Below are 26,730 nucleotides of genomic sequence, written 5' to 3' on the forward strand. Positions count from 1 at the left end.
CTCCTCCCCGGACGCATGGGGTAGTGAGCGGGCGTGAAAGGCCAGGTCGATTGGCCTAGAGCACCTGAGTTACCCGCAGCAAACAGGGGCTCCTTGCTGAGACCCAACTGTGTGAGGCTGAGGTCGCAGGGAACGTCAGTCCCCAATCAGCCCCTTGCCTTCCACCTCAGTTTGGGGCCAGAGGCTCCCGGTGAACGAAGCAACCTTCAGCAATTCCTAGACGCCAGGGATCTCCAGCTCTGCACAGAGGGAGAAGCGGGTGAGCTGGGCTGGCGAGAACCATACGAAGGCAGTGCCACACCCCCCCCTGGCACAAGGGAAAGCAGAGATCCTGCTTCCTAGTGAAGCCACATGCTCCTACTTCCAGGCAGGGTCCGTTTCCACAGGAGAGAGGCCGACACAGCCCCTGTGGGAATTGCGCTAGGCCAGCTGTCTGCTGTGCCCCCAGGACGAGGTGCTGGAGACAGTCTCCCCTTGTTCTCTACGGGGGGTGCTGTGAGCCAGGTCCCACCCTGGACTCAGCTGGCTGGCACCTCTGGTCCAATAAGCCAGTGTTCGATAGACAGTCCAGGGCCTTGCTTGAGGTCCGTTTCAGCTGAAGAAATAAGTAGATTCTTTCACCTTCTGCAGGTCAAAGTCACCTGGAGGGGAAGAGGGAGCAGAGGGAAGGTCAGCGCAGGGGCTGCACAGGTAGGAGACTGGGGGCATCTCTTAGCATTCTAGGGGACAGGATTCAACTACGTGCTCTGGCTTAACCACAAGATACGGGCTGGATGCAGGAAGCACTGGGTGAGCTTCTCTGGCTCGTGTTATGCAGGCACTCAGATTAGACGATCCCATTGGCCCTTGCAGCCTTAAATTCTAGGTTACACTCCGTCGCCCCCCAAACTCAGCATGAGCCCCCCACTCCAGGGAGGAGTGAGCAGCAAGAGACATATTGCAGCCCCTTTGCTGAAATCAGCCCAGCTCTCCCTGACCCCACCCCAGGGGGCCCACCCCACTCACAGGACCCCTCCTACTGCCCGGCCCATTGTGGGCGGACACATTCCCTGCGGCAGAGGGTTAGCGGGGGGGGGGGGGGGAGGGGGAAGAGGAGCTAGGACGCCCACCCCAGGACATGTTATCCCCCCTCCTAGGCTGTGGTGGGTGCAATGCTGGACGGCTTCAGTACCGGGGCAAGGATGCTTCTAGCTTTGCGTGGACCAGGCCTTGCTGAAGAACCAGTGAGGGACAGACAGTGGGTCAGGACAAGGGACGTTTGCTTGGTGACCTCTGATTATCTATGCAAGCTAGTTAGGTTCTGCTCTGCAGCTGGTCTGGGCTCGCACGGCAAGTTGGATGCCAGGGTGGGAGCCAAAGGCAGCTTGCTGTGCGGGGGGTTATGTCCTACCAGGGTGGAGAGGGGACCCGCACAGATGAAGGCACCTCATCCTTCGAAAACTCGGGTCTGACTGCAGCTCTCGGGGCACCTGAGAACTGCAGCAGCGTGTCTGCCCCGCGCGCAGTAAAAACCAGCCCTGCCTGATCGCCAGGGCTCCCTCAGCAATGGCTGAGTTAGAGTCATCCCAAAAGGAAGGCTTCACCCGCCACTGAAATGCAGCCACCTCTGGGGGCAGTGGGGGGCAGCTGTGTAACAGCGAGCGGCAGTGCTACTTTCTCCCACCTTCTCCTGTGGAGACTTGGAAAATGTAGAGAGACGCATGCGACCCATATGAGACGCCCAGCTAGGGATTAAGGGAACTAAACGAATTGCCTTACTCCCGCAGCATGAGTATCAGCCGCATCTCGGCAATCGCCATCCCATGCGCCTAATGTCTATCCCTGGTACGATGTCTCATTAGTGGCAAATCCGAATGTTTGGAGAAAAGCAACAAGTCGTATTAAGGCACTGGGGAGACTGGCTTCCGGGGCAGAAGAAACAAGCGAAACTCTGCCTAAGGGGGGCGCTGGGGAGGGGAAACGGAGGAACATGCTCAGTTGAGAACCCCTGGCCGATGCACACCCCAAGGAAGCAGAGCGATCCCTTAGGCTGGCACAGGGCAACAGGGCGGAACTGAGAGGGGAAAACGGCATCTCAGGAAATGCTTCGAGATCTCCCCGAATGCAGGATTAGCTCTCAAGGGACGGGGCAGGAGTCCCCTCCTGGGACGTTTACATCTAGACTGGACAGAGTGCTGGAAAACATACAATAGGAAAGCCCTGCTGTGGCTCTAGGTGAACCCAAAAGGTTTACATGTGTCTAATATGTCATAGGGAACCCAGCTACCTACTCCCCTGGCCCCATCGCCGGAGCACCTCAGCAGCCCCTGATATTTACCAGTCTCTCCCCCACGCACGGGGACGCTGTGGGTACCATTCCCATTTCAGAGTGGCTACAGAAGCCCAGAGATGAAGCGACTTGCCCAGGGTCACACAGAGAGTGCATGGTGGAACCAAGAACTGAGCCAAATCTTCTGAGACCCAGCCCAGCGCCTCAACCACAGCGCCAGCCTTCCTGCCCGTGCCCCTAGCTATGAGGAGCAAAGCCCCACGGGGGAGTTCCAGGGAGGCAGGGTGCAGGTTCTCCCATCCACAGGGCAGCCAGCCGTGCATCCACTCCAGCCTCGGGACGGGGACCGGGAGGAGATTCTGCTGGGGTGGGCGGGACTGGCAGCCAGACACAGGGAAGATAGTGATGCTCACCCAGCCTTCCTGGCAGCGCGAGACAGATCCCTGGGATCAAGTGAGCTCCTGAGTAGGATCTGGCAGGCTAAGGTGCGTCTACACTACCAGCACTACACAGGCACCGCTGCAGCCCTGCCACTGTTCTACAGACACTTGCTGCAGCGAAAGAAAGGGTTACCCCACCCCGAGAGGCAGTAGCTAGCTGACGGAAGAATCCGTCTATTGACCTAGCTGTATCTACACCGGGGCTTAGCTACATCTCTCCAGCACCGGAGCTAGGTCAACCTACATTTAAGGCGTAGACCAAGCCTCTGTCTCTGTCACCCCCCAAGCACAGCACCATGCCCTGTCTCGTAGGTTCCTCCTGCCCATTGCGGGATGAACTCAAAGACACTGGTCATCAGAAACATGGCTACTGCCGGGGAAGGGTTGGGGGCCGGCTCATTCCAATCACTCGAGCCTGGGAGCCGCCCCTGGGAACCAGCTCCAGAGGGAAGTGTTGGTCCTGTGCCGAGCATTCACGGGTGGCCCGGAGGCACTACCATCATAACAACGATGGATAACAACAATACCTGTCTCAGGGACCTTGGACAGCAGCTCCACCAGCTTCTTGTGTTCGAGGGACTTCTTATCCCTCCACTCAGCCCTGGGTCAAAAAACGCCACGACAAAAAGGGTCGTTAAACAGGAACGTGAACCCTTCCTGCTCCCAGCCTGACTCTCACACATCTCCTGTGCAGTCTGTGGGCACGTGGCTCTGAGCCAAGGGGGCGGTGACAGGTCCCCGGTGTCAAAGGACCCACCAGATCAGCTTCAAGATAAGACTCTCCTTATGTGACCGCTTGGGCATCTAAGTATCTTCCTGTGGTCCATGTTATCTCAGTGTCGGTCTTTGGTGCCTAGCCACTCCCATCTGGCCGGAGTATCTGAGCACCTGCCAACCTTCACAGAGTAACTGCACTCAGAGCCCCTCTGAGGCAGGGCAGTGATCTCCCACTCCTTTGCAGATGGGGAGCGGAGGCCCAGAGAGACATGCCCAAGGTCACACGGGGAGTCTGTGGCAGAGCAGGGGATTGAACCCAGGCTAGCTGTAGCCTAGCTCGCTAACCACTGGGCCATCCTTGTCCTAGAGCGGCCCAGAGGCAGCCGGAGGAAGGATACTGTGGACAGACTCCAAGCCGGAGGCTGTGGGCTGCGTAACTTACACAGCGCAATCAACAAAGGACGTTCCCCTGAAGGAGCCCCCGAGAGGGCAGGTGAGCTGGGTACTTACAGAGAGTGAGTGCAATATTTCTGCAGCATGAACCTGGACAGATCCTGCAGAATGGGCTGGCTGTGCAACTCCACAAACTGCTCTCGACACACCTGGCAGCGCACGGAGGTCACACGTGAGTGGAATACAATAGCATGCACCCCCCTCACCCCAAGACAAATTCCATTTAGACCTATTCTCACTGGGCTGACGGTGGGGTGCACCTGCAGAGCACGGAGCACAGCGAGGGGCTGCGGGTCGAGGGCTGTCAGCTGAGCTGAAAGGAAGCCTGGGGCTAACACCCCAGGAAGGGCCGTGCATTACGAGCGAGGGGCAATGTCAGAGCTATGTGCCTGGGGAGCCCAAGGCTGGGGGCAGGGGGCTGCGGTTCGAGGGCTGGGAACGGAGGGAAGCCCGGGGCTAACACCCCAGGAAGGGCCGTGCATGACGAGCGAGGGGCAATGGCAGAGCTACGTGCCTGCAAAGCCCAGGGCTGGGGGCTGCGGGCTGGGACTGAGGGGCATCAGCAGGTGCCATCTTGGCACTCTGTCTTTTGCAGGGTGCTTCCCCTTGGTCACCAACAGCCAATCAGACTACAGGGTGGGGAGGGAAAGGAGACCCACGTAATTGGGGTGGAAGCAGGAGACGCTTTTCAGAGCCAGGGACAGGGGCCAGACAGCACCTGCTGAGCCCCCTCGTGCTGGGTCAGTGAAAGAGGCTCTGCTCACGCGGGGGTGGAGCTGGGCTCTACCTGGTTCATGACATCCACAGTCAGCGCGTGGGTCCAGTAGCAGTCATGGACCGAGACAAACGTCAGGCCCCGTCTGAAAGGCAGCAGAGCAGCTGGGTCAGGTGTCGCCCGCAGAGACTCTCCCTCTTCTCTGATGTCAGCCCAGGCCCTGCCTCGGGCAACCAAATCCTCTTGCTGGCACCAGCACAGGGGCCTCCGTGAGCTGCCATCCCTTGTGGCACTGCCTAGTGCCCTGGGCACGGCGCCTCCCTGATCGCAGGCCCACGGGGGGAGGGGCTGCCAGCTGGAGGAGCAGGGCTGGACCCCGGCAGGGGCAGCTCAGCCCTGCGGATTTGCCTCCACCAGTGCTAGAGTACCCCCAAGGATGCCCTACCTGTGGCAGTGCAGCGCCGTCAGCATCATGTGCGTGGAGTCCAGCGAGTGGATGAAGTTGGGCGGGAAGGCGTTTTTCTGCTTCACCGTGTCCGGTTTCCTGCAGCAGAGCACGGAACAGTCAGACGGCCTGGCTGCCCACCACGGCCAGAGGCGGGAGGCAGAGTGCTCAGGACCTGCTGTCAGGGTAACGCCAACCAGGACTGCACACTCGGAGGGGACTGGATACAGTGGGCAGAGCACAGGTGGGATGGAGCCTGGGCTGCATTCCCTGGGGTGACGGGAGCTCTAGGGGCTGCCCCCCCACTGGCCCATGGACACAAGGGAGCAGGTGGCAGATGCTGCCCTCTTCGGGAATCCCACGCCGGGTGCTACAGCCCTGGACCCCCAGCGCTGTCCACGGACGCTGCTGGATTCCCTCTGGACCTTCCTCCCTTGCCACCCCCTACGCCTACTGGGCAGCACGAGGTAAGGAAAGCAGGAGCGTGTGAATACCCGCAGCGGCCCTGACCAGGGCCTCTCTCTCCTACTGCGGGCTCAGCTGCCAAGCTCTGCTGATGGCAGGGTTTTCTCTCCAAACCGCCTGGAGGCAAGGGCTCCCCCAGCTCCAGGCTGCACCAGGGCGGGGCGGGGCGGTGGAATCACTCAGCCTGAGAGGAAAGGAACACAGACTCTGCGCCGAGCACTCGCAGTCTGGTACTTACTGGTTGGCGTCAAAGCGCACGTTCAGACTCAGGGTTTGCATGGTGCTGTTCAGCTAGAGAGGGAGAGATACAGAGACCGGACTCAGCTGCAGAGAGACACAATCACCCATTGCCAGAAAGTCCCAGGCACGCCACCCTTGGAGAGCGGCTCATGCCAGCAATAGGCACCGAGCATGCGTTGTGCAGAGCCTAGGACCAGGACTTGTCCGGCCAGCTCCCAGGGCAGGGAGCCCATGCCAGATTAGAACAGCCTACTTCAGATCTTTGAAAGTGGGCAGGAGCCTTCATCCTGCTGGCCAGCATGACTCCCGGGAGGCGCCCGGCGGCTAGGCTCACCGGCTCCCAGGCTCCCTGACTTTAAAGGCCTTTATCTCACCACCAGAACTGTGAAATGCAGCAGAACAAATCAGCGGCTTGGAGACAGGCAGGCCGCCCTGAACTGCCCCATAACTGCTGGGACGTGGTGTGCCAGTGGCTAGGAGACGGGGCAGATTGTGTGTGCAGTTGGGCAAGCAGGAATCTGTTTCCCTGCTGATGTGCCGGAAAATTGCCCACGTTGGCACCATGTGAGGGTCTCGTCATTGAGCCTTCGGGGAGCCATGGTTACTCGCCAGCTGCACTACTGTTAAATACCATCCTGACTTCGTTCTGCTGACTCACCCTTCAGCCCCCCAAGGATGCTGGCTCCGCTGTTGGCCTCGCCCCAGAGCTGACTCATCCCCGCATGTCAGTGCTCATACAAGCCCCCTCTGGTCTCTTCCTCTCAGGGACAAACTCCTCCCACCTCCAAGAATCTCAGTTGCTGAATTAGTCAGGTGGAGCGGGAGGGAGAGAGCTGCTGAGACGACTAGACTGACTATGGGAAGGAGGAAGGGGATCAGCAAGGATGAGTGTGGGACCAGAGCGAGAGTGAGTCACATGAACCCTTAGGAACCACTTCTCATCCTGTTTCTCTGCCTCGTGCTGGGCTCACCTCCCGGAGTCCGAATGATTAATTACCCTGGTGAGTCAGTGGGAAGGGGGGAGAGAGAGCAGCCTGACACCATACCCATCCCTCACAAACCCTCCTACGGGAGACTTCACTGTACTACGGGTATGTATAACACAACTAGATTCAGCACCCCCGCTGGCTGGAGCCTGCCCAGCATGGTACCCACACATACACAGCAAGGTTCTACACACATACACAGGCGGGAGACTTCGCCATGCTGCCCCTTAATGCCCTCGGTCCAGGGCGGTGGTTGGCAGAGTGTCGATCTAGATCCCCCATGTTCCATACCCAGGTCCCAGCTCACAAGCTGCCGGTACCTCTGCTCCCCTTGGCACTCACCACTGTGGACTTGGCCCGATGGTACGGCTGCACGATGGGGAGGCCCAGCGGGGTAACCCACTCCACCGTGTTCCCGGACTTGGCGATGAGCCGGGCGCTCTCTGTCAGCCAGATCTGCAGGGACAGACTGGAGTGAGCAGCTTCCACAGAGCACCGACTCAGCGGGCCACAAATCCTGGAGGCTCCAGGGGTTCTAAGAACAGATTCACCCCATAACGTCCCCACCCACCATGGATGGCACAACACCCTCCAGCCCCATCCCCTAGGGGAGTCATTCCACCTGGATGGGAGTCAGGAATGCTCCTGTGGGGCTAGGATCCCACAGAGGCCTGCTGCTTGAGATGCCGGATCCAGTGGTCCCGATTCACTTCCTGAGCAGGGCTGGCATTAGAGATTGGGCTGTATTCCCTGGGGTGATGGGAGGAGACAATCTCTAGGGGCTGCACCCCCCCCCCCCACTCCTCTCCTGTTCTCCAGCCTGCCTGTAGCGCTCCCAGGAGTTCTGCAGTGCTGCTTTCCCAGCACACAGGGAAGCCAGAAGAGGGGAGCGAGGGAAAAAGCAGGAAGGATAGAGAGAGGGAGAAAAGCAGCAGGGATCTTACCTGGATCTCTCGAGTCCCTGAGAACATCTCCTTGAGGCTGCTGAACACCTGCTGGACGAGGTAATGCGACGCCTCCCAGACATACTCCTGTGTGGATCAGAGGCAAGGTGAGGGGCTCCCCTTGGGAGAAGTGGGAGTCCCTGTGATGAAGGCACGCCTGCCTTCTCACCCGAAGGACCACAGCCGGGATGAGCCGTTGCTAATGTGTCTCCCTCCCCTCCAGGGTTACCGCCTCACAGAACCTGTCTTCACACCTGGGATAGCTGAGACCCAAGATCTCGCTGCAAGTCAGGGGAGCCGGGAATCTGAACCCTGATCTGGCTGACGAGTGGGTGGAGAGGATGTTGAGCTCTGGCACTTAACACAACTCTCCTCTCCCACGGGAGGAGGCCCAAGTCACTGGGCACCCTGCTGGCCTCTGCGCTGCATTACTGGCCATGTAAGTAACAGGGACTACGAGACACTGAGAGATGCTGAGGGGAACCCTCTGCTCTGCAGGAGATGCCATTAGCCCAGCCCAGGCACCAGCAGGCTGCATAGAGACAGACATCTGGGAGTTCAGGGGGGCCAATACGACCCCCAGAGGGAGCAGAACAGTCTCTTACTGTACAAGACAGCAGTTGAGGCCTATGACTGTCAGAGAGGCTGGGCAACAGATGACAATGCTGGAAACCAAAGGGACAGGATACACCTGATTGAAGAATCCACCCCGCCCTGCGAAAGGCAGAGAAAGGGGCTCCCATTCCACCCCACTCGCTGAACCCCCTGCCCTGGATCTAGCCTAGCAGGACTCAGAAGGTAGGGCAGCGTCAGGGAGGAGGAAAAGGGAAATCTCTCCACAGGGAAACAGGCACTTCACAAAACTCAGCCAGGCACCAGTGTCAGCGGCCACAGACAGGACAGAGGGGAAGCCGGAGTGGACGTCGTACCTGTGGGAAGCCGTCAATCTCCTTGAGCCGCTTCTCGATCTGCAGCCTCCCTCCGTACCTGGTGACACCATACACCACTGTCATCACCGTTTGCTTCACCACCTTGCGGCTGATGAAGCCATCCAGGACCTGGGCGACCTTCATGCCCTCCTGGGCATCCTGCTTCCGGAATTCTTCTACCTAGGGCAGCATGGAGATGAACCAAGGGGGAGATGCCATGATCCTGCTGCCGCTGAATCAAGACCCGCCTACCCTCCTGAGGTCTCTTCCAACCCTGATATTCTATGATAGGAATAGGGTCATCGAGGGAGCCCCCGAGCCCAGCTGGGCTGCACCCCCTCTACACAGACTGCGGAGAAACCAAGCCAAGACCACCGGTCTGCACTAGGAATCCCCCACGCACACGACAGATACTGTGGCCCATGCCAGCCACCCTGGATAACAGAGGCCACTAGCTGAGGAACTAGGGAGTTTCTGGACCACAGAGACACCAGCTCGGGGCACTGGTATTGTGATATGGAGCCTTTGCACCCCTGTGCTGGCACAGCACCCAATGGCTGTCAGGTGCACCGTGTAGCCAAGTGGATTGAGCACTGGACCAAGCCTTGGGAGACTAGGGTTCTGTTCCTGGCTCTGTCAGTGACCCTCTGGGTGAGCCGCGCTCTGTGCCTCAGTTTCCCCATCTGAAAACTGGGGATAACGATACTGGACCTTGGTGATCCACAGATGAAAAGCTCTAGATAAGAGCTAAGGATAATTTCTGTGTGTGGAATGAATGTGGCAGGTCTCAGTCCAGTTCCCAGCAGGCCGATTTCATATTGTAAAACGTGCCAAGAAGACCCCAGTCTCTGAAGAGAGGCCGAGGACTGAATGTGCCATGGAGATCAGTTTCCCATGTTGCCCAAAAGAAAGAGAAATCCCCATCTATGTGCTGGCCAGGTGCTAGCAACTCAAGCGGAGCATCTCCCTGCTGCTTGGAGACCCTGTCTCACCAAATCCCCATCAGCACATGGGGGAAACCCAGAGAGAAGCAGGATGGGGATGGTTCAGGGCTTGGGGATTTCTCAGTCACAGCTCCTTCTCTGTCTACTGTGATCACACCCTCCCCTCTTCTAGCACAATCTCAGCTGGATTTTCACTGTGGCCACAGCAGTGCTTCCCTCTAGGGGAGAGAGGGACAGTCCGCCGCTGGATTCCAATCAGCTGATGTCTACGGAGCCTGCTGTATGCATAGTGCCGTCTATTTCAGCCTCTCCCCTTCCCCCAGAGGACAGGAACAGCACCATCCTGCTCGGGGATACTGACCACCAGCTCCACGGTGGATCCGAGCAGAGGGGTGAACTGTAGGAACCTGCCAGGGTTACCGGCGCTATCTCACCTGCCGGGCCACTCCGCTGTACACGTCCTGAGGGCTGTCGCACGGCATCAGGTTGACTGAGGTGGCGCCGATGACGTCACGCCCCAGCGCGGCATAGTGCTGCAGCCCGTTGCAAGAGCCGTCCTGCGAGCAGGAAGAATGGAGGGTGGGACTGAGAGCCTGGCCATTTAAAGGGGCATTGCCTGGTTAAAAACCAAGGCTGGGATTTTCAGTGAAGCCTAAGGGAGTTAGGCACCCAATTCCCACTGACTTTCTCATGCTCTCACCAATGTCGCTGGAAACTGTTCAGGAGAGAAGAAATTTTTATGTTGACTTTGCACCGTTTTTGCTTTTTTACTTTTCCCAGCAGGGACAAAGGACTCAGCGGTTTCCTTTTCACCTCCTGTCTGTGTCACAGTCTGAATCTCAGGCGCTAGCCCGATGCCACAATGACGGGGTTGCAAACATGGCATGGGACGTTTATAAAATCAGCCCCCCTCTCTACCCACAGTAAGTTTTCACTGGAATTAAAAAATAAAAATAAAAAAAAAAGGAAACATTTTAATTATTGTTCTATATTGTTTATATTATAGGAGCACCATTGTGCTAGGGGCTGTACAAACAGCAGCCCAGAAGAGCTTACAATGGAAGTAGATAAGACACAAAAAAGGTGGGAGGGGAGACCGACCCAGAGAAGGGCAGGGAATTGCCCAAGGTCTCTCAACCTGTCTGTGGTAGTGCCAGGAATAGAAACCAGGGTTCCTGACTCCCAGACCAGTGCTCTAGCCACTGGGCCAGGCTGCCCCATCTCTATTGCTTGGAAAACCTTCCTGAAACGAAAGAGGCATCTGAGCCAGAGTTTTGCTCCAGATCTCAGCTCTCCCGAAACTCTGGGGTGTTCAGCTCTGAGGGTTTGGTTGGGCCCCCACCAAACCTACCATCGACCTGTCCCAAGTGTGGCACTGCAGTCTAGGCGACCGGACAGGTATCAGGCCTCCTTGGCAGATGCTTGCCACTGAGCAATCTCCCACAACAGCCGGATCGCCAGCTGCCGGGGGGTCTAGGTCAGCCTGGGACAACATGGACAAAAACATGCCTGGTGTGAACCAAGCAAGGGAGGGAGGGGGAGAGAGTTAAAATGCAACCTGGTAGGTGGATAAAAATCTATGTTTTCGAAAACAAAATTTTTTAAAAACTGATTTTTCTTATTTTATTTAAACAACAACATTTTCTTTAAAAAAATAAACCTGTTTAAAATGAAATCTGAATTTAATACAAAATATGTTAAGGCCTAAATTTATTATAATCTCTTAAAACATTTAAGTAAAAAAAATATGCTGAATCCATGAGCCTCTAACAAAAACTTTGCGTTAAAGGCTGCTTTTCTGTATAAAGAAAGAATCAAGGCAATAAACATCCAACTTCTGAAGTCAAACTTTATAAATATGGTACAAAAGATCCACCTAAGTAACTTAGGAGACTGTCTCATTTTCAAGAGACTTAGGCAAGTAAGATTTTAAGCTCCAGTCACTTTCATTTAGGCTTATTTGAAAATTTTCCCAGGCTGACCTGAAATAATCAGTTTAGTTCACTGACTGTGGTTAATCCCTCTGTTTAATAAACCATTTAGTTGAAAATCTGAAACATGTTTTGATAAGAGAAATGTATCTGTCCAAAACATTTAAGGGTGTGAATGTTTACATGCTGCTGTGTTTCATTACATCCCAGTTGCCATCCTAACGCAGCTTGACACAAATCATGAGGAAAAAGTTAATTACCTAGTAACTAAGCAATGTGTTATTCCCCATTTCCTAACATATTAAAAATGTTCAAGTAATAAGAATCTGAAAATGTTAAGCTGTATCATTGCTTAAATAAATGTTTATTTTTCTAGCGGTCCCTCCCAGGTAGAAAATAGATGTACCAAATCCAATGGAAAGGCTCTGTTTAGCTGTAAATCAACATGTTTTAATGGTTATCTCAATCAATGAGAATGCACTTCTTTTTCAGAAAAAGAAAAGCTGATTCAAATGGATGACTTAAATCGAGCCTTTCTACCGGGTGGTTTCAATCAATCCACCCTGCAACACATACTTGATGCTCAGTATCTCCCACCACTCCTGCTACAGTGTCTATATTCGGGGGGACTGAAGCAACCAGGAGAAAGGACCACTCTGTCCCACCTGGGGCACCTGCCGCTCTGCAGACAGGTGAAATGGGATCCACAGGCCATGGCAGCTGTGCCCCCATGTTAGAACAGCTTCTGTTAACGGGAGGTTGATAGGTCAGCTGTTAAGTGACTCCCAGCACCTCTGCTTGATCTTTGATTTTCCATTCCGCCCCCATCGGCTTTCGCGGTCACACCGAGATCCGAGTCATTAGGGTTAGTTTCTGACACATGCTTCCCCTGCCCCCATCAGGACCCTCCAGCCTCTAAGGGGAAAACACAGACGCCTCTTGCAGGGAAATGTTAATGACGGGGTCTCTCTGATGACACAGGCCTTTGACAGATGCGCTCTGGCTGTGCTGACAATGCTGCCTGAGGGAACGGAGCCGGGCAAAAGGACTGGGCTAAGGTTAATGAGACCAACTGATCCTTTCTGCCGCAGCTCCTCTCTAGATGGTAAGGGCAGTCCCCGCTAGCGAGGAGGCAGCATGAGTAGACCAGGCTCAGGGTTATTCTGCTTCCACTGCCCGGTTGGAGCCTGGACGTACTGTGAGCATGAAGCACTTGGACTCGCATCATTTAACGCAGCAGGAGCTCTCTCTGCCCTCATCCAGAGTCAGGCTTTAATCCTTCCAGCCAGCAGAGCTGCTCTTCTCCAGCCCTCAGACCAGATGAGCAAGGACCCAGAACAGCTGACATAAGCCCTCTGGCTATAGCCTAGGAGAGAGACACACCCACACACCCACTCCCGGGCATATACCGAGCAGTTGCAGTGCCTTTCAGAGACTGCAGCCATGACTGCTATCCGCAGCAAGCCTGCCTGATCCAAAGCAACACGGGGTCAGGCTGGATTCAATTCCCAGCTCTGCTACAAACTCATGGGGGAGTCACTGCAGCTTTGTGACTCAGTTTCCCCATCTGCACAGCATAGTTAGTGATGCTTCCCTACCCCGCAGGAGTGTGTAGGGAGACTGAATCTACAGATCCTTGGGAGAGGTTTAGAGACTATGGGGATGGCCGCCATATAAATACCCAGATAACAGGCCTAGTAGCTAATGAGGAAGAGACCAGGGATTTGTGCACGCTGATCCTTCCGGTCTATACCCTGGAACGGGAAGCACTTGAAAGTGGCCTGGTCCTTGTCATGGGGAGCAAATTAGGGTCTCTTTGCTTACAGGTCGAACCCAAGCATCACTGCAGTTCCAACAGCCTCTGTGACCCAGAGCCTCCCACATCCCTCTGCTCTCTCCCCACGGAGTTTCTGTTAGCTCCCCAAGCTCTCTGCCCCATGCAGGAGGAATCCAGCAGTCCCCGGGCCCTTTACCTGATGAATGGGGAAGTGAGAGATGTAGGCTGTGGGGTCCGGCGATCTCAAAGCCTTGGCTATCTCCATGCAGCACGCCAAGGCCTGCCAGGGTTCATCAGTGTCCATCCACCACTTTCTGCCCTGGGGGCGGGGGGGGAGAGAAGAGCATCTCAGCACTAGAGTAGAAGAGCCCCTGGGTACTGAACTGGGTCAGAACCAGGAGCCACGTCTCCCGCCACTGACCTGCAGCACAACCTCCGGCAAGTTGCCCCACCCATCGGTGGGCTAGTCCGCTCTAGAAAAGGTTTGCTGGTACGGCTGTATCGGCAGAGAGACAGGTTCTACTGGCAAAAACGTGCTTTGGCGATAGAGCGTATCCCGGCTCCCCGAATCATAGAATCTCAGGGTTGGAAGGGACCTCAGGAAGTATCTAGTCCCACCCCCTGCTCAAAGCAGGACCAATCCCCAGACAGATTTTTGCCCCAGATCCCTAAATGGCCCCTCAAGGATTGAACTCACAACCCTGGGTTTAGCAGGCCAATGCTCAAACCACTGAGCTCTCTCCCCCCAGTGAAATATGCAGTACCACCTTTTGTCAGTATAACCGCATTGACACGAAGGCTTTGGCCAGTATAAAAATGTTGCAGATCACACCCCTAACACACACTATTATACCAGCAAAAGTTTCTAGTGTAGACCTGGCCTCAGCATCCCTCTTCAACCCTTCCTGTTGTGCACAGTTAGACTGGAAGAGCTCCAGGGCAGTGCCTGTCTCTCACTAGGCCTAGCACAGTCTCGACTGGGACCCTAGGGTGCTACTGGAATATTAATAAAGCCACCCAGCATGGGTGGGTGCTCACCCACTTCCACTCTGGGCACTTCTGTATTTGAAGTCTCACAGGATCACGGAGGCCACGTCTAGACTAGAGGCATTTTGCCGGCGTAGCAATGCCGAATACAATACCAGCTAAGTGCTCCTAGTGCAAACACAGCTTCTATCGGCAAACCGGTGCTGCTGCCAGCAGGGTTTACTCCAGCCCCACTGAGCGAAACCAGCCACCCCAGTAACAGCACAGATCTGCCAGTATAACTGCATTTACATGGGGCTTTTGCAGGCACAGCTGGATTGGTCAGGAAATCACAGCTCTTTGCACCTCTGACCGACACAGCTCTGCCCGCACAAGCTTGTAGCGTGGACCTGAGCTGAGAGCAGCTGCAAGAGATCCTGGATTCCACGGTACTGCTTTGTCGCTTAGTTCCTGATGCCTCTCCCCGAGAGCTAGCAGTGCTAGGCTTGTTCTGGGCTCCCTCTAAAGCCAGAGAGACCATTCCCACTCCATACCGTCAGTGGGTTGTCAGCAGAGTCCAGGATCTCCTCCATTATCTCGTTGGCGTAGGCCAGCCGCTCCTGCAGAGAGTTCTTCTTCTTCAGCCCCGTCAGGTTAATAAGGTGGATCTTGAGCCAGTCGAGGCCATGTGCCCCCAGTGGCTTTCCCTCTGCGAACAGCAGAATGGCCCGGGTGATGTCACTGCCCAAGTGGTTGAAGTAGGGCGGACAGGGATAGGTCCTGCCCCGGAAGTCCATGTTGTGGGGGAACCAGAACACCTTATCCCTCATGTGGTTGGCTATGGAGAGCTTGTAGAGGGAGTCCATCCGCAGGCTGTACATTTCCACCATCTTCTTCCTGCACTGCGTCAGCTCGCGTTTCAGGGACGATTTGCTCCAGGGAGTCCCGGGCCCCACGTGGAGGGCTGCGGATGGCTTGGGGGCCTCCGAGAGGGGCGGCGGGACGCCCAGCTTCTCACTGCCCTTGGCATTGAAGATGGAGATGATGATATCCAGCACGGGTTGGTTGATCTTCCAGGGGCAGTTGCCCAGCTGATTCAAGGCGTCCAGGACAGAGTGCAGGTTGCTGCGGGGACACTCCTCCAGCAGGAGCTGGTGCTGGATGGCTCCCTCCACGCAGCGCATCAGCTTGGTGGGGAGGAGGATGTAGGCCCCAAAGTGCGGCGAGGTCCACGGTACTGGGGGGCAGAGCATGGGCATGACAAACGAGTCGAAAGTCAACGTGGTCTCGGCAGCGCTCGACAGGATCTGGGTGAGGATCGGATGGGGCTTTATAAACCCGATCTGGGGGGGGGGGAATTAAAGAAGGGTGAAGTTCTGTAGGGAAAGGGAGGCAAGTTAATTAGCGACACAGGGGGCTACAACTCCCTTCAGACAAGACAGTTCAGTAAGGCAGCACAATGCAAAGCTCCTGTAATCCTGCACTGCGGCTTCACTTCGCTCACTGCTGGAGAAAGGGGCCTCTCGCCCCAGCCCTCTCCTTCAGAACCAAACGGACAGACTCCAGTTCATCCATCATGCTCGGCTGCCCTAAACCTGCTGATCCATTTAACCCACAGCACGGGGGCAAGGATGACAGCTACACAGGAGTGTGGTGGCAGGAGCAGAAGCTGCCAAACACCCTGGAGCTGGCGAGGCCGCGAGGGGGTTCCCGGCTGGAGCTGACCTGGATGTCTGAACCGTCGGGCAGTTTATGACCCTCTGTCCCTTCTGGGGAGGCTGTGGGGTGTGCCAGGAACTGAATGGGGGGAGGGAAAAAGGAGGAGGAAGTTATTTGGTCAGTGGAATGGGGCATGCATGCAAGGCACACAATGGGCAAACACAAGTCAGGGCAGTTGGGAAGAGGAAGGAAAGAAACTAGAACTAACATGACATCTGCCGGACCGTAGCCCTTTGCTGGTATGAGGCATTCCAGTCTGATGTGTCACTGGAGGTGGTTTTGGAACAAACTGATAAATTAAAGAGTAATAAATCACCTGGACCAGATGGGATTCACCCGAGAATTCTGAAGGAACTCAAATATGAAATTGCAGAACTACTAACTGCTGTATGAAACCTATCATTTAAATCAGCTTCTGTACCCAATGACTGGAGGAGAGCTAATGTGACGCCAATTTTTTAAAAAGGTTCCAGAGGCGATCCTGGCACTTACAGGCCGCTAAGCCTGACTTCAGGGAAATTGGTTGAAACTCTAGTAAAGAACAGATAAATAAATTAACATGATTTGTTGGGGAAGAGTCAACATGCTTTTTGTAAAGGAAAATCATGCCTCACCAATCTATTAGAATTATTTGAGGCAGTTAACAAATAGGTGGACAAGGATGATCCAGTGGATATAGTGTATTTAAGAAACTTTCAGAAAGTAAGCAGTCATGGGATAAGAGAGAAGGTCCTCTGATGGATCAGTAACTGGTTAAAAGATGGGAAACAAACGGTAGGAATAAATGGTCAGTTTTCAGAATGGAGAGAGGTAAATAGTGATGTCCCCCAGGGGTCTGTACTGGGACCAGAGCTGTTCAACATATTCCTAAATGATCTGGAAAAAGGAACAAACAGTGAGGTGGCAAAATTACTCAGGATAATCAAATCCAAAGCAGATTGTGAAGAGTTACAGAAGGCTCTCTCAAAACTGGGTGACTGGGTAACAAAATGGCAGATAAAATTCAATGTTGATAAATGCCAAGTAATTCACATTGGAAAACAATCTCAACTACACCTACAAAATGATGGTGTCTAAATTAGCTGTTACCACTCAAGAAAGAGATCTAGGAGTCATTGTGGATAGTTCTCTGAAAACATCTGCTCAGTGAGCAGCGGGAGTCAAAACCACTAACAGAATGTTAGGAATCGTTAGGAAAGGGATAGAGAACAAGACAGAAAATATCGTATTGCCGCTATATAAATCCTTGGTACGCCCACATCTTGAATACTGTGTGCAGATTTCAAAAACGATATATTGGAATTGGAAAAGATACAGAGAATAGCAACAAAAATGATTAGGGGTATGGAACAGCTTCAGTATGAGAAGAGATTAAAAAGACTGGGACTTTTCAGCTTGGAAAAGAGACAACCGGGGGGGATATGACAGAGGTCTATAAAATCTTGACCGATGCGGAGAAAGTGAATAAGGACACGCTATTTACTCCTTCACATACCACAAGAAGCAGGGGTCACCCAATGAAATTAATCAGCAGCAGGTTTAAAACAAACAAAAGGGAGTACTTCTTCACACAACACAGTCAACCTGTGGAACTCTTTGCCAGAGGATGTTGTGAAGGCCAAGGCCATAACAGGGTACAAAAAAGAACGAGATAAGTTCATGGAGAAGTCCAATGGGTATTAGGAACGATGGGCAGGGATGTAACACCCTGCTCTGAGTGTCCCTAACCTCTGTTTGCCAGGAATGGCCAACAGGTGATGGATCACTTGATGATTCCCTGTTCATTCCCTCTGAAGCACCAGGCATTGGATACTGGGCTAGGAGGACCACTGGTCTGATCCCGTACGGCCGTTCTTAAGTTCAGTTTAATAGTGATGCCTCCGTAGCAGGATGGGAGACCTTACCTGGTGCTGGCAAGAGGCTGGGGACCTGATGATCTAGCAGATTTGTTCTGATGGAGGGTTCAGCTGCCTGGTTACAGACCTCTCCCTGCCCTGGGGCCCTTACCTGCCGGCTGCTGCGGAAGGAGTAGACGTGATACAGGACGGGGATGAGTTTCGCCTCCAAACTGGGGTTCAGGATGTTACTCTGCACCTTGATCACCTGCACAAGGAGCTCCACCATGTGAGTGCCCAGCTGCACCATCAGGATGTGAGGCCAGGTGCAGTCCTTGCTGAGCAGGGAGGACCCCGAGCTGGCCTCCAGCTTCTCCCAGTACTCCCGCGGCAGGTAACTATCCAGCTGAGGAGGCAGGAGGAAAACAGCCCAGCGTGAGCAGCAATTATTTCTCCCGAGAGATTAATTAGGGCTGACTGAACTGTCTGGAATCTGGGTTAGATAACCCTCCATGCTGCCCCCAGGGGCTGAGGGCCTTCTGGAGAGGGGCAGCCAAGGCTTCACAGCGCGGGTGAGAGCAATGCTGAGGAGCATTCCTCCCCCGCCATGCCCGCAGGGCAGCCGCACACTGTGTGTAAATGTTAACAGGAGCGACAGCCGAGGAGCAGAGAGACACAGACATGGTCAGTGCAGGCAGGAAAGGGGCCGGCTTCCTGCAAGCAGCTTCTGCCAACCCCCTCCAGCCTGACCTGCAACGACCCTCGCCTTTCCAGACCTGCACCTTCCGCACAGACATACAGCTCTGAGAGCCAACTTCACCAGCAGTGCTTATGCTGGACAAACCCAGGGTCGCTCCTGAGCCAGAGCCAGATCTAGCTTGGGCAAGCAGTGCCCAAGTGACCCTTCCGGCTCTGACAGTGGAGTTCATTCCCGGAGCCACACCCGGGAGGGAAGAGATCGCCAGGCACACCAGACAGGCTAGTGGTTTTGTTAGCTCTCGCGACCTCTTCTCCAGACCCTGCAGTTCCCGAGGTGACCTCCCAGGATACAAGCCCTGGATGTTTGCAGAGGCAGAGTCTGCCCTCCAGACACCCAGTCTCTGGGAGACGTCCTCCAGCCTGCCAAGTCCTAGGACGACGACGACTCCAGCTCTCAGCTGTTGAAAGTCCTGCAGTGGGAAGCATTAGTCTGACAGCAAATCCCAAAGCCTCTGGAAAAACCCGAACATCTTAGGTGTTGAGGGAGAAGCGCGCTTCACACCTCAACTCCTCAGTCAGTGCTTCCTCCCCACGGACGTGGGCTCAGCACCAAGGCACCAAAGCCTGATAGGCCTGCATCCCGCAGAGAAAGAGACAGTGCTTCCTGGGTGGGGTGAAGGGATCTCCTGCCCAGGCTACTTTCCTGTAAACAGCTGCTCATTCGCTTACTTGGGCAGATCACCTGGAGAGCCTGAGACAAGGCCCCGGGTCGGCCTTGGAAGCTACATTTGCCCTTGTCTCTATCACACCCGGCCATCACGGTCCACCACCCTGGGGGCCCCCCTCACCCTTGGGGCAGGGAACTAAGACAGGCCTACCTGGGCATCCTTCGCCAGCAGCTGGACGTACTCATCATAGACCTTCTGAATCTTCTCCATCAGGCGGCTGCGTGATTTCTTCCGGACGGCATACTTGTTGTAGATCTTGGTGCCAAGTTCTTTAGCTAAAACCAGCAGGGATTCTCCTTGGGGAGGGAGGCTGGAGAGGCTCTGAAAAGGAGGAGGCAGCGAGGGTCTTAGCGGAGAAGGGCAAATCAATCAGGGCGTTAAAGGCACCACCCAGGCTCCTGGCAATGAAGAGAGAGTGCGACACAGACAAAAGCCAGCAGGACGCAGCCAAGATCGGGATGAAGGGACAGCTGGGCTAGATCGTGGGCTTGCTACTCAGCACATGGAGCAAACGTGGCCCTGATCTAAGGCCCAGTCCAGGCTCATGGCACAAGTTCTGGTTCTGCAGGCCCAGATGTAAATCCCTCCATGACAGTGCCCCGCGGCACAGCTGCAAGCCCACTTCATTGGCCAAGGGGGGTACTCAGTGGCATCGAGACTCTTCCATTCCCACACGGCAGCCTAACGGGGCCGGGGAAAGCATCCTACCTGCAGCATGATGTCCACGTACTCCTTGTCCTCCAGCAAGCACAGATAGGGATAGAGGCTCATCTGCCAGGACCGCCTATTCGCCATGTGGATCTTAGACTCCCGCAGGGTCTGGAGGAGGGACTTCCGCCACTCAGAGCGCAGCGCGGTCAACAGCTCCCGCTGCACACAGGCAAAGAAGGCAGTCAACCGCTTGGCAATCACACGGTGCTAGCACAGAGGCAGGTGTGGGCTAACCAAGGGCACAGGAGGTCGCTGGTGGGCTTCCCCATTCCCTAGACCCACACCAGGCTCTCTCCCCCTTTCCAAGTATCAGGGCCAGAACTCTGCTGCCGCCTCCTCTATTTCACTGCCTGCCCCGGCTATGTGTTCTTTCATTCTCTTGCCCTCCAATGCAACCACCAGCTGCTCCATAGAGTCCATGAGCTGAGGAAGCACTTCCCCAAATGCACCAGCAGGGGGCACTCCCCAAGCAAAGGGATCCTCCAGCCTTCCATCTCCACATTCTCTCAGCAGGGCGTTCTGTTTACACAGAGCACAGAACGGCTTCTACTCCCTACCCCTAGGACAGGGGTAGGCAACCTGCGGCACGTGAGCTGATTTTCAGTGGCACTCACGCTGCCTGGGTTCTGGCCACCGGTCCGGGAGGCTCTGCATTTTAATTTAATTTTTAAAAAATCTCCTTAAACATTTTAAAAGTCTTATTTACTTTACATACAACAATAGTTTAGTTCTATGTTACAGACTTATAGAAAGAGACCAAAAACGTTAAAACGTATGACCGGCACGCAAAACCTTACATCAGAGTGAATAAATGAAGACTCAGCACAGCACTTCTGAAAGGTTGCCGACCCCTGTTCTAGGACATCAGTTAGTACACGGAAGGCCCATAGATAATCCAGAGCGAGTCATTAACAAGCCCAACCCAGCGGAGCAGGGGGTTACACCCGGGGGAATCTAGTCCCCTGCTTGTTTTGAATGATGCTCTTTAGCTTCAAATAAAAGCAGCAAAGAGTCCTGTGGCACCTTATAGACTAACAGACGTTTTGGAGCATGAGCTTTCGGGGGTGAATACCCACTTCATCAGATGCATGTCAAATAGCTTCAAATAGTGGGTATTTACTGACTTTCCAATATTGCTGCAACCCCCTGGCCGCACTTCGCTGGACAGCCAGTGATCTCCAGCCACAAGGCTCATGCAGATCATCTAATCCGACCTCCTGCATAACACCATCACCGATTCCCACATGGAGCTTATCGCCTTTGGCAGAGCCGCCCAAACTCCATTTACAGCCCTCGCTCTCAGAGGGGGCCGGCGTTAACTCCACCGAGCGCCAGGCTTTACCGCTTTGACGGCTTGCTCCGTCAGGGGCTTGGCCGACTCCACGGAGCTGATGGTGACGGTGTTGGAAGCCTCCATCTCCAGCTGCTGCCGGAAGCGTTCCCGCAGCTCGCACACCGAGAAGTCCAGCTTGGGGTAGGAGACTGGCTTTTCCTGCAGGGAGACAGAGGTGGTGAGCGCTGGGATTCAGGTACAGGGCGTTCGGGTGCTTCTGTCGCTCAGTGGCTGGACACTCCCAGGTGTAAATAGTTCCCTTATTTACAGACCTGAGGCAGAGAGACCCCTAGTGACTTGTGGCAGAGCAAGGCATTGAATCCGGGTTCCCGGCTAGCACCCACGCAGCTGAAACCCAGGCCGCCTCCTCGGCAGGGATGACAGTGAGATGAGGGTCATCGCTAGCAGCTCCTGTTAATTAAGAATCCCAACCTCGTGAGCAGAACGAGGGAGCTTCCAGGGCTGGCCCCATGCAGCCTCTCCCCTTTGCATGCCGTTGGCTGAACTAGACGAGATGCTGTAGGAAAACACTGCGATTGATTGACAGCTACACAGAGGCTGCTGTCGTAAGTCAAACTATGCTGCTTCCATGCCTTTGTCAGCTTTATTTCCAGCAACGAGGTAGCACCCTACACACCTGACGTGAGCATTACTCCCAGCTGTTTCTGGCAGTGGATTCCCCACCTCCCGAGACATAAGGCCCCATTCTCCATGGCTCTCATGTGAGGCACCTTGGGAACCTAACCGCCAGGTAGCAGGCATGCCGGAGGGACCGAACCCCAGCTCTTAGCATGGCCGGATGGGACTGATCACAGGATTAGGAGCCAGCAACCTGAGAGTTCTCATCCCAGCTCTGACGCAGGCCTCCCTCTCTGGCCTTGGCCAAGTCATTTATTCTCCCAGCTCCTTTCTCCCCACCTATAAAGCTGGCTCTGCCTCTTGGGGATGCTGGAAGGATTCATGTATCCGTGCTCCATGCTATTCATATGGCTGGTTCACTCAAGGGGCTCGTGGTCTGTGCAACCAGTTCTGTGACAATCACCCTGATAATAAAGGCTCCGTGCCCCAAAGAGCCTATCCCAAAAGGGTAGATGTCATTAGCCCTGCACGATCCCCGGGCACATGCGCCTAGCAGCCCCCCTTTACCTTGGAGTAGAAATCCCGGAGCAAAGGAGAAGTGCAGATTTCCGAGTGGGGTTGAGACAGCGGCTGAAAGTTCGGCTCGATTATCCTGATGGCCTTCAGCACCATCTCCCGCTTGTCGTCCTCGTAAACGGCGTCTCTGAAGAGCTCGTCCAGGTTGAAACCATCCTCTTCCAGCTGCTGCACACACCTGGGGAGACAGGCATGGATCAGCAGGGGGGATGGAGGAGAGGGAGGGAATATCTATCCAGGAAGACGAGAAATGTTTAGGCACAGGACAAGGGATGGTGCAAACAGGGAACCAGAGACTAAGCAAGATTCACGCCAGAGGGGAGAACAAAGGAACCGTGTGGATCAGAGCAAGCCCCACCTTGGGGAGCCCCGATGGAAGGGTCCCTCTGGGCCAGGTCTGCTGTAGCCTCTCCTCCTCCCAAGCACAGTCAGGTGTCAGCCAGCGCACCAGGAGTCACGCTCAGCTGGAGATGCTGGCCATCGTGAAATGCAGACACCTACCGAGACAGGGCACTGGAGCTGGAACCTCTGTTACTTGCTACCAGGCTTCCAGCTGCCGCACTGCCCAGGCCTACAGACCCGGGGCAGGAGCCGATAGGATCTTGAGGGGAGCTACATAGAATGGGTTTGATGCACTGCCCTGGCCAGGAGAGGGGGTGGCTTTGCTGACAGCAATCTCTTGCCCTTCTTTCATGCCACCCTGTACAGATGGCTCCATCCCATGCACCCCTCCGCCCTTTCCAAACATCTCCAAAATCCCAAGTGAACCAGGAAGCCTCACACCATAGACACCCCGTCCCAATGATCTGTGCTGCAGTGCCCCAGCCACAGGCTCTTGGGGCAGGGCCTCAGCTCGGCCAGCCAGTGCCAGGTCCCCCACACAGCGCCGGCGTTGTCCATGGGGAGCCTTTCAAACGGGGCCTGCAAAATGCCTTCAGTTAACAGAGGGAGTGGGAGCCAAAGAGGGTTTGAAATGAACTAGTTTCTACTGTGCAACCCAGGGGAGACTGGCCCAGGGGTTCTCAGCCTAGGAGAGGTGGGGTCAGGACCAGGCACTGGGGCGGGGGGATCATGACCCCTTGGTCTTACCCATGCAGCTACATGGGTGGGTTGGGGGGAGTGGTTCTGGCTAGATGCCAGCTGGATGAGACACAGGTCTCAGAGTGGATAAGGCTGAGAACCAGTGGATTAGATAGATGGGCAGAGCATTTGACAGGCAGGAAATCAGCCCGCACCCATGTCAGGAATAAAGACAACACCAATCCGAGGGGAAGTTACCCAGATGGCAAAGCAACGGGAAAAGGAGAAAGCGCTCAGAGCACTTTCCTGGCCTCTGCTTGGGAGCATGCGGAATTGCACACGTGACTGAATTCATGCAAACACCCACATGTGCACTCTGGGTACGTCTACGGCGTCCCAAATCCCCACCGCAGCGAGGTTCAGAGCCCGGGTCAATGGATCCGGCCTGCACCAAGGGCCTAAAAATAGTGGTGGAGATGCTGAGGCTCAGGCTGGAGCCCAGGTTCCGAGACTCACCCCCATCGCTGGGTTTCAGAGCCTGGGTGGGAATGTCTACACTGTTATTGGGAGCCCAGCAGCCTGAGCCAGGCGAGCCCAGCTCTGGGACATGCAGCTACAGGGTTTTTCTGCAGGGGAGCCGTATGCTTTGCGGGCTGGAGCCTCAGCTGGCCTACAGGGGCACAGGTCCATTGACTTCAACAGAGCTGCCGACTCACACAGCCAGTGACTGGGCCGACAGACTTGCCTGGAACTTGTCCACGTACATCAGCAGGGAATCTGTCTCTCTGTAGCCAGGCTGTAACAGGGGAAAGGCAGCACAACCAGCGACGCAGGCTGGAGGGAGCGCGGGGCAGGAGCTGCCAGCAGAAGATGGACCCCTCGGCCACCCGCGATGGTTAAAACCAGCAACTCTCGTGTCAGCAGAGGCACCGGCCAGCAAGATCCAGTCCCTGGGGAGAGCACAGAGCCCTCTCTGCCCACGTGCTTCATGCAGGCCAGCAGCGGGGAATGTAGGAGGCACTGGTATTGAAGCGCTATTTACCAGAACGTCATCACAAGTCACCTGCCTCATGTTCCATCCATTACCCTCCCTGCTCCACATCCACCTCCACAAGGGGCCTGGCTTAACCTTCATGTTCCATTTGTGCAGAGCTGAGCAGAGACCTAGCTCCTATGGCGGTGCCTTGGGCCTGGCCAGACGCTGCCTGGAAATACGAAGGCCTGATTCCCTGCGTGGGCTTCGTCCCTGCAGCAGGACCCACTGCCCTCCCCAAGCACATTCCAGCTCTGCCGTGTCGGTTTACCCAGCACTGTTCACAAGGCACTTTGGAAACCTATGACGGTCACACTTCGAGAGGTGCCCCGCACCTACAATCCCACTGGCCCAGGATTCAGCCCCACGGAGGTGTAGAAGAGACATCACCAATTACTGAAATCCAGCTGCTGTGTTGGGGCATGCCGCTGTTTAACAGCATACAGCAGCCTGGCACAAGAGGTGGACAGTGGATCCAAAGCCAGTCAGAGCTCACGTACCCATGCTGGAAATCGACTGGGGCTAACACACCTCCTCCAACCATTCAAGATCACATGAGCAGTCAGGTCCTCGGTTTTACGTCCCATCTGACAGGAGACCTTCCCAGCTCCAAAACCAGGTGCCACTGGCTCCATTTTGGTTCGATGGGCAGCGCGTCTCCTAGTGACCTGGCACCATTTCCTGCAGCATTCTGGATTTTTCTCGCAGGGTCTCCCAAACCAAGCCCTAACCCTGATTAGCTGGAGAGATGCAATGAAGTCACAGCCTGAGCTAGTGGGGTTACAGGGCCAACTGCAAGCTTGGGAGGAGAGAGACCTGAAGCCCCGACATCTCTGGGTCTCAGCACCTCCGAACACATGCATACACCTGTCATTCCGCATTAGCAGAGGCTGGAAAACGATGTTAACGGTCCAAGGGCAGAGAACCATGTTCTGAATATGCCCCTTTCTCCCTTAGAGGATCCTCCTCGTACTCTAGTAGCAAAGCAGCTGAATCCCACTGTTCTGTCGGAGCCTCCTTCCAACACATGCCTCGTATCACATCTCATCAGAGCGTGCTCCCAGCCACACTGCAGATGGGTGGCATCTGGTAGAGGGCAGAGAGCATGGAACTGAAGGATGGCAGCAGGACAGCTGTCAGCGTGACTGAGGGCCAGGGAATTTCAGCCTATTCCAAACCCATGAGGTTGGCTTGCAATGGAGTCATGAGATCAAAGGGGAGGGACAAAGGGAAGCTATTTGTATATCCATGTTGCTCAGCACCCACACTGTTATGCCTGACTCCTCTGATGCCTGTTAGAAGGGCAGAGGCGAGCGCTTGCATAGAGGGTGCTGAAAGGCAGCCTGCTCTGGGGTGGAGAGCAGCAGCCAATCAGCACACTGGATGCTATTCTTTCAGAAGCACCGTGAGACCGTCGATGTTCATGCAGAGCAGGCAGGACTGTGGGTTTACCATCGAGCTGTCTGAACAAGAGCCTGGGGGTGCTGTGGGCATAACTCAGGCCAGCCTGATGCTAACTAAAAGCCAGTTGCTGCATAGACGTAAGGAAGCGAACCCAGTGATTTGGGTCAGGACCATCTCCATTCCCGTGATGCCATGCCCTGGGAGTCTTCTGCAGCCATCCTGACCCCCAGCATCAAAATCTCTCCCATACATGGAGTCCTTCGGCTCTCAAGGTTAATTAGTCACTGCTGCTCATAGCAGCTACAATCCTGGGAGTCTGCGGGCCGCTATTTAAAGCCACCAAGATCTCTGGGACACCAGCAAGGCAGAGTGCAGACGAAGCTGCCTGCTCAGAGCGCCATCTGGTGGCCCCCCAAGCATTACAGAGCAAGTGACTGAGACTGCAGGCGGCTGACCTTGTAGAAATGAGCGAGGAGAGGCGAGCTCATTGCAGAGGCTGATGAACAGTGAATGAATGATGAATGGTGCTGCTGGGAGAACTGCAGCATGTCCTCCATCCTAAACTCAACTCTGACTGTGAGTGAAACCAATGACCTGGAAAACCGAGGTCCTGTCTTGTACTGTGAGAGCAGAAAAGATCCCAGCGCATTTTATATCAACATCCTTGGCCAAAACTCCTCCTAGTGCAGCCTGCTGTGCACCTGGCTGCTGCACTCCTCCCCAGAAGTGACTGCATTTCGGCAGTGCTGTATGTAAAGACTGTAGCTACTTCAGGAGCCTCCATGATGGAAAATTTTACAGCAGTGTAAGTCACTATGACGTCTTTTCTTCAAAGCTGGAAAGTAAACACCCCACTAAAGCGAGTGACCCAC

At 55.0% G+C, this 26,730-nt stretch overlaps 1 protein-coding gene across 1 annotated transcript in view; it reads right to left on the bottom strand.

Moving 5' to 3' along the window:
• Nucleotides 1-205: 205 nt before the first annotated feature.
• The window catches only part of POLRMT (RNA polymerase mitochondrial), a 32,178-nt gene continuing 5,653 nt past the window's right edge, over nt 206-26,730 (bottom strand). Inside the window, exons 5-21 of the mRNA XM_050934114.1 lie at nt 22,393-22,579; nt 21,256-21,405; nt 19,911-20,072; nt 19,353-19,523; nt 17,948-18,181; nt 14,776-15,564; nt 13,452-13,574; nt 9,982-10,104; nt 8,604-8,783; nt 7,675-7,761; nt 7,073-7,186; nt 5,743-5,795; nt 5,040-5,138; nt 4,667-4,739; nt 3,937-4,028; nt 3,237-3,310; nt 206-641 (exon numbers count right to left, since the gene is read on the bottom strand). Of these exons, the coding sequence (XP_050790071.1) occupies nt 592-641; nt 3,237-3,310; nt 3,937-4,028; nt 4,667-4,739; nt 5,040-5,138; nt 5,743-5,795; nt 7,073-7,186; nt 7,675-7,761; nt 8,604-8,783; nt 9,982-10,104; nt 13,452-13,574; nt 14,776-15,564; nt 17,948-18,181; nt 19,353-19,523; nt 19,911-20,072; nt 21,256-21,405; nt 22,393-22,579 (2,761 nt within the window). The 3' untranslated portion in view covers nt 206-591. The remainder of the gene's footprint in view (nt 642-3,236; nt 3,311-3,936; nt 4,029-4,666; nt 4,740-5,039; nt 5,139-5,742; nt 5,796-7,072; nt 7,187-7,674; nt 7,762-8,603; nt 8,784-9,981; nt 10,105-13,451; nt 13,575-14,775; nt 15,565-17,947; nt 18,182-19,352; nt 19,524-19,910; nt 20,073-21,255; nt 21,406-22,392; nt 22,580-26,730) is intronic.

This window comes from Gopherus flavomarginatus, chromosome 24, assembly GCF_025201925.1.
Source record: "Gopherus flavomarginatus isolate rGopFla2 chromosome 24, rGopFla2.mat.asm, whole genome shotgun sequence".
NCBI classification, from domain to species: domain Eukaryota; kingdom Metazoa; phylum Chordata; order Testudines; family Testudinidae; genus Gopherus; species Gopherus flavomarginatus.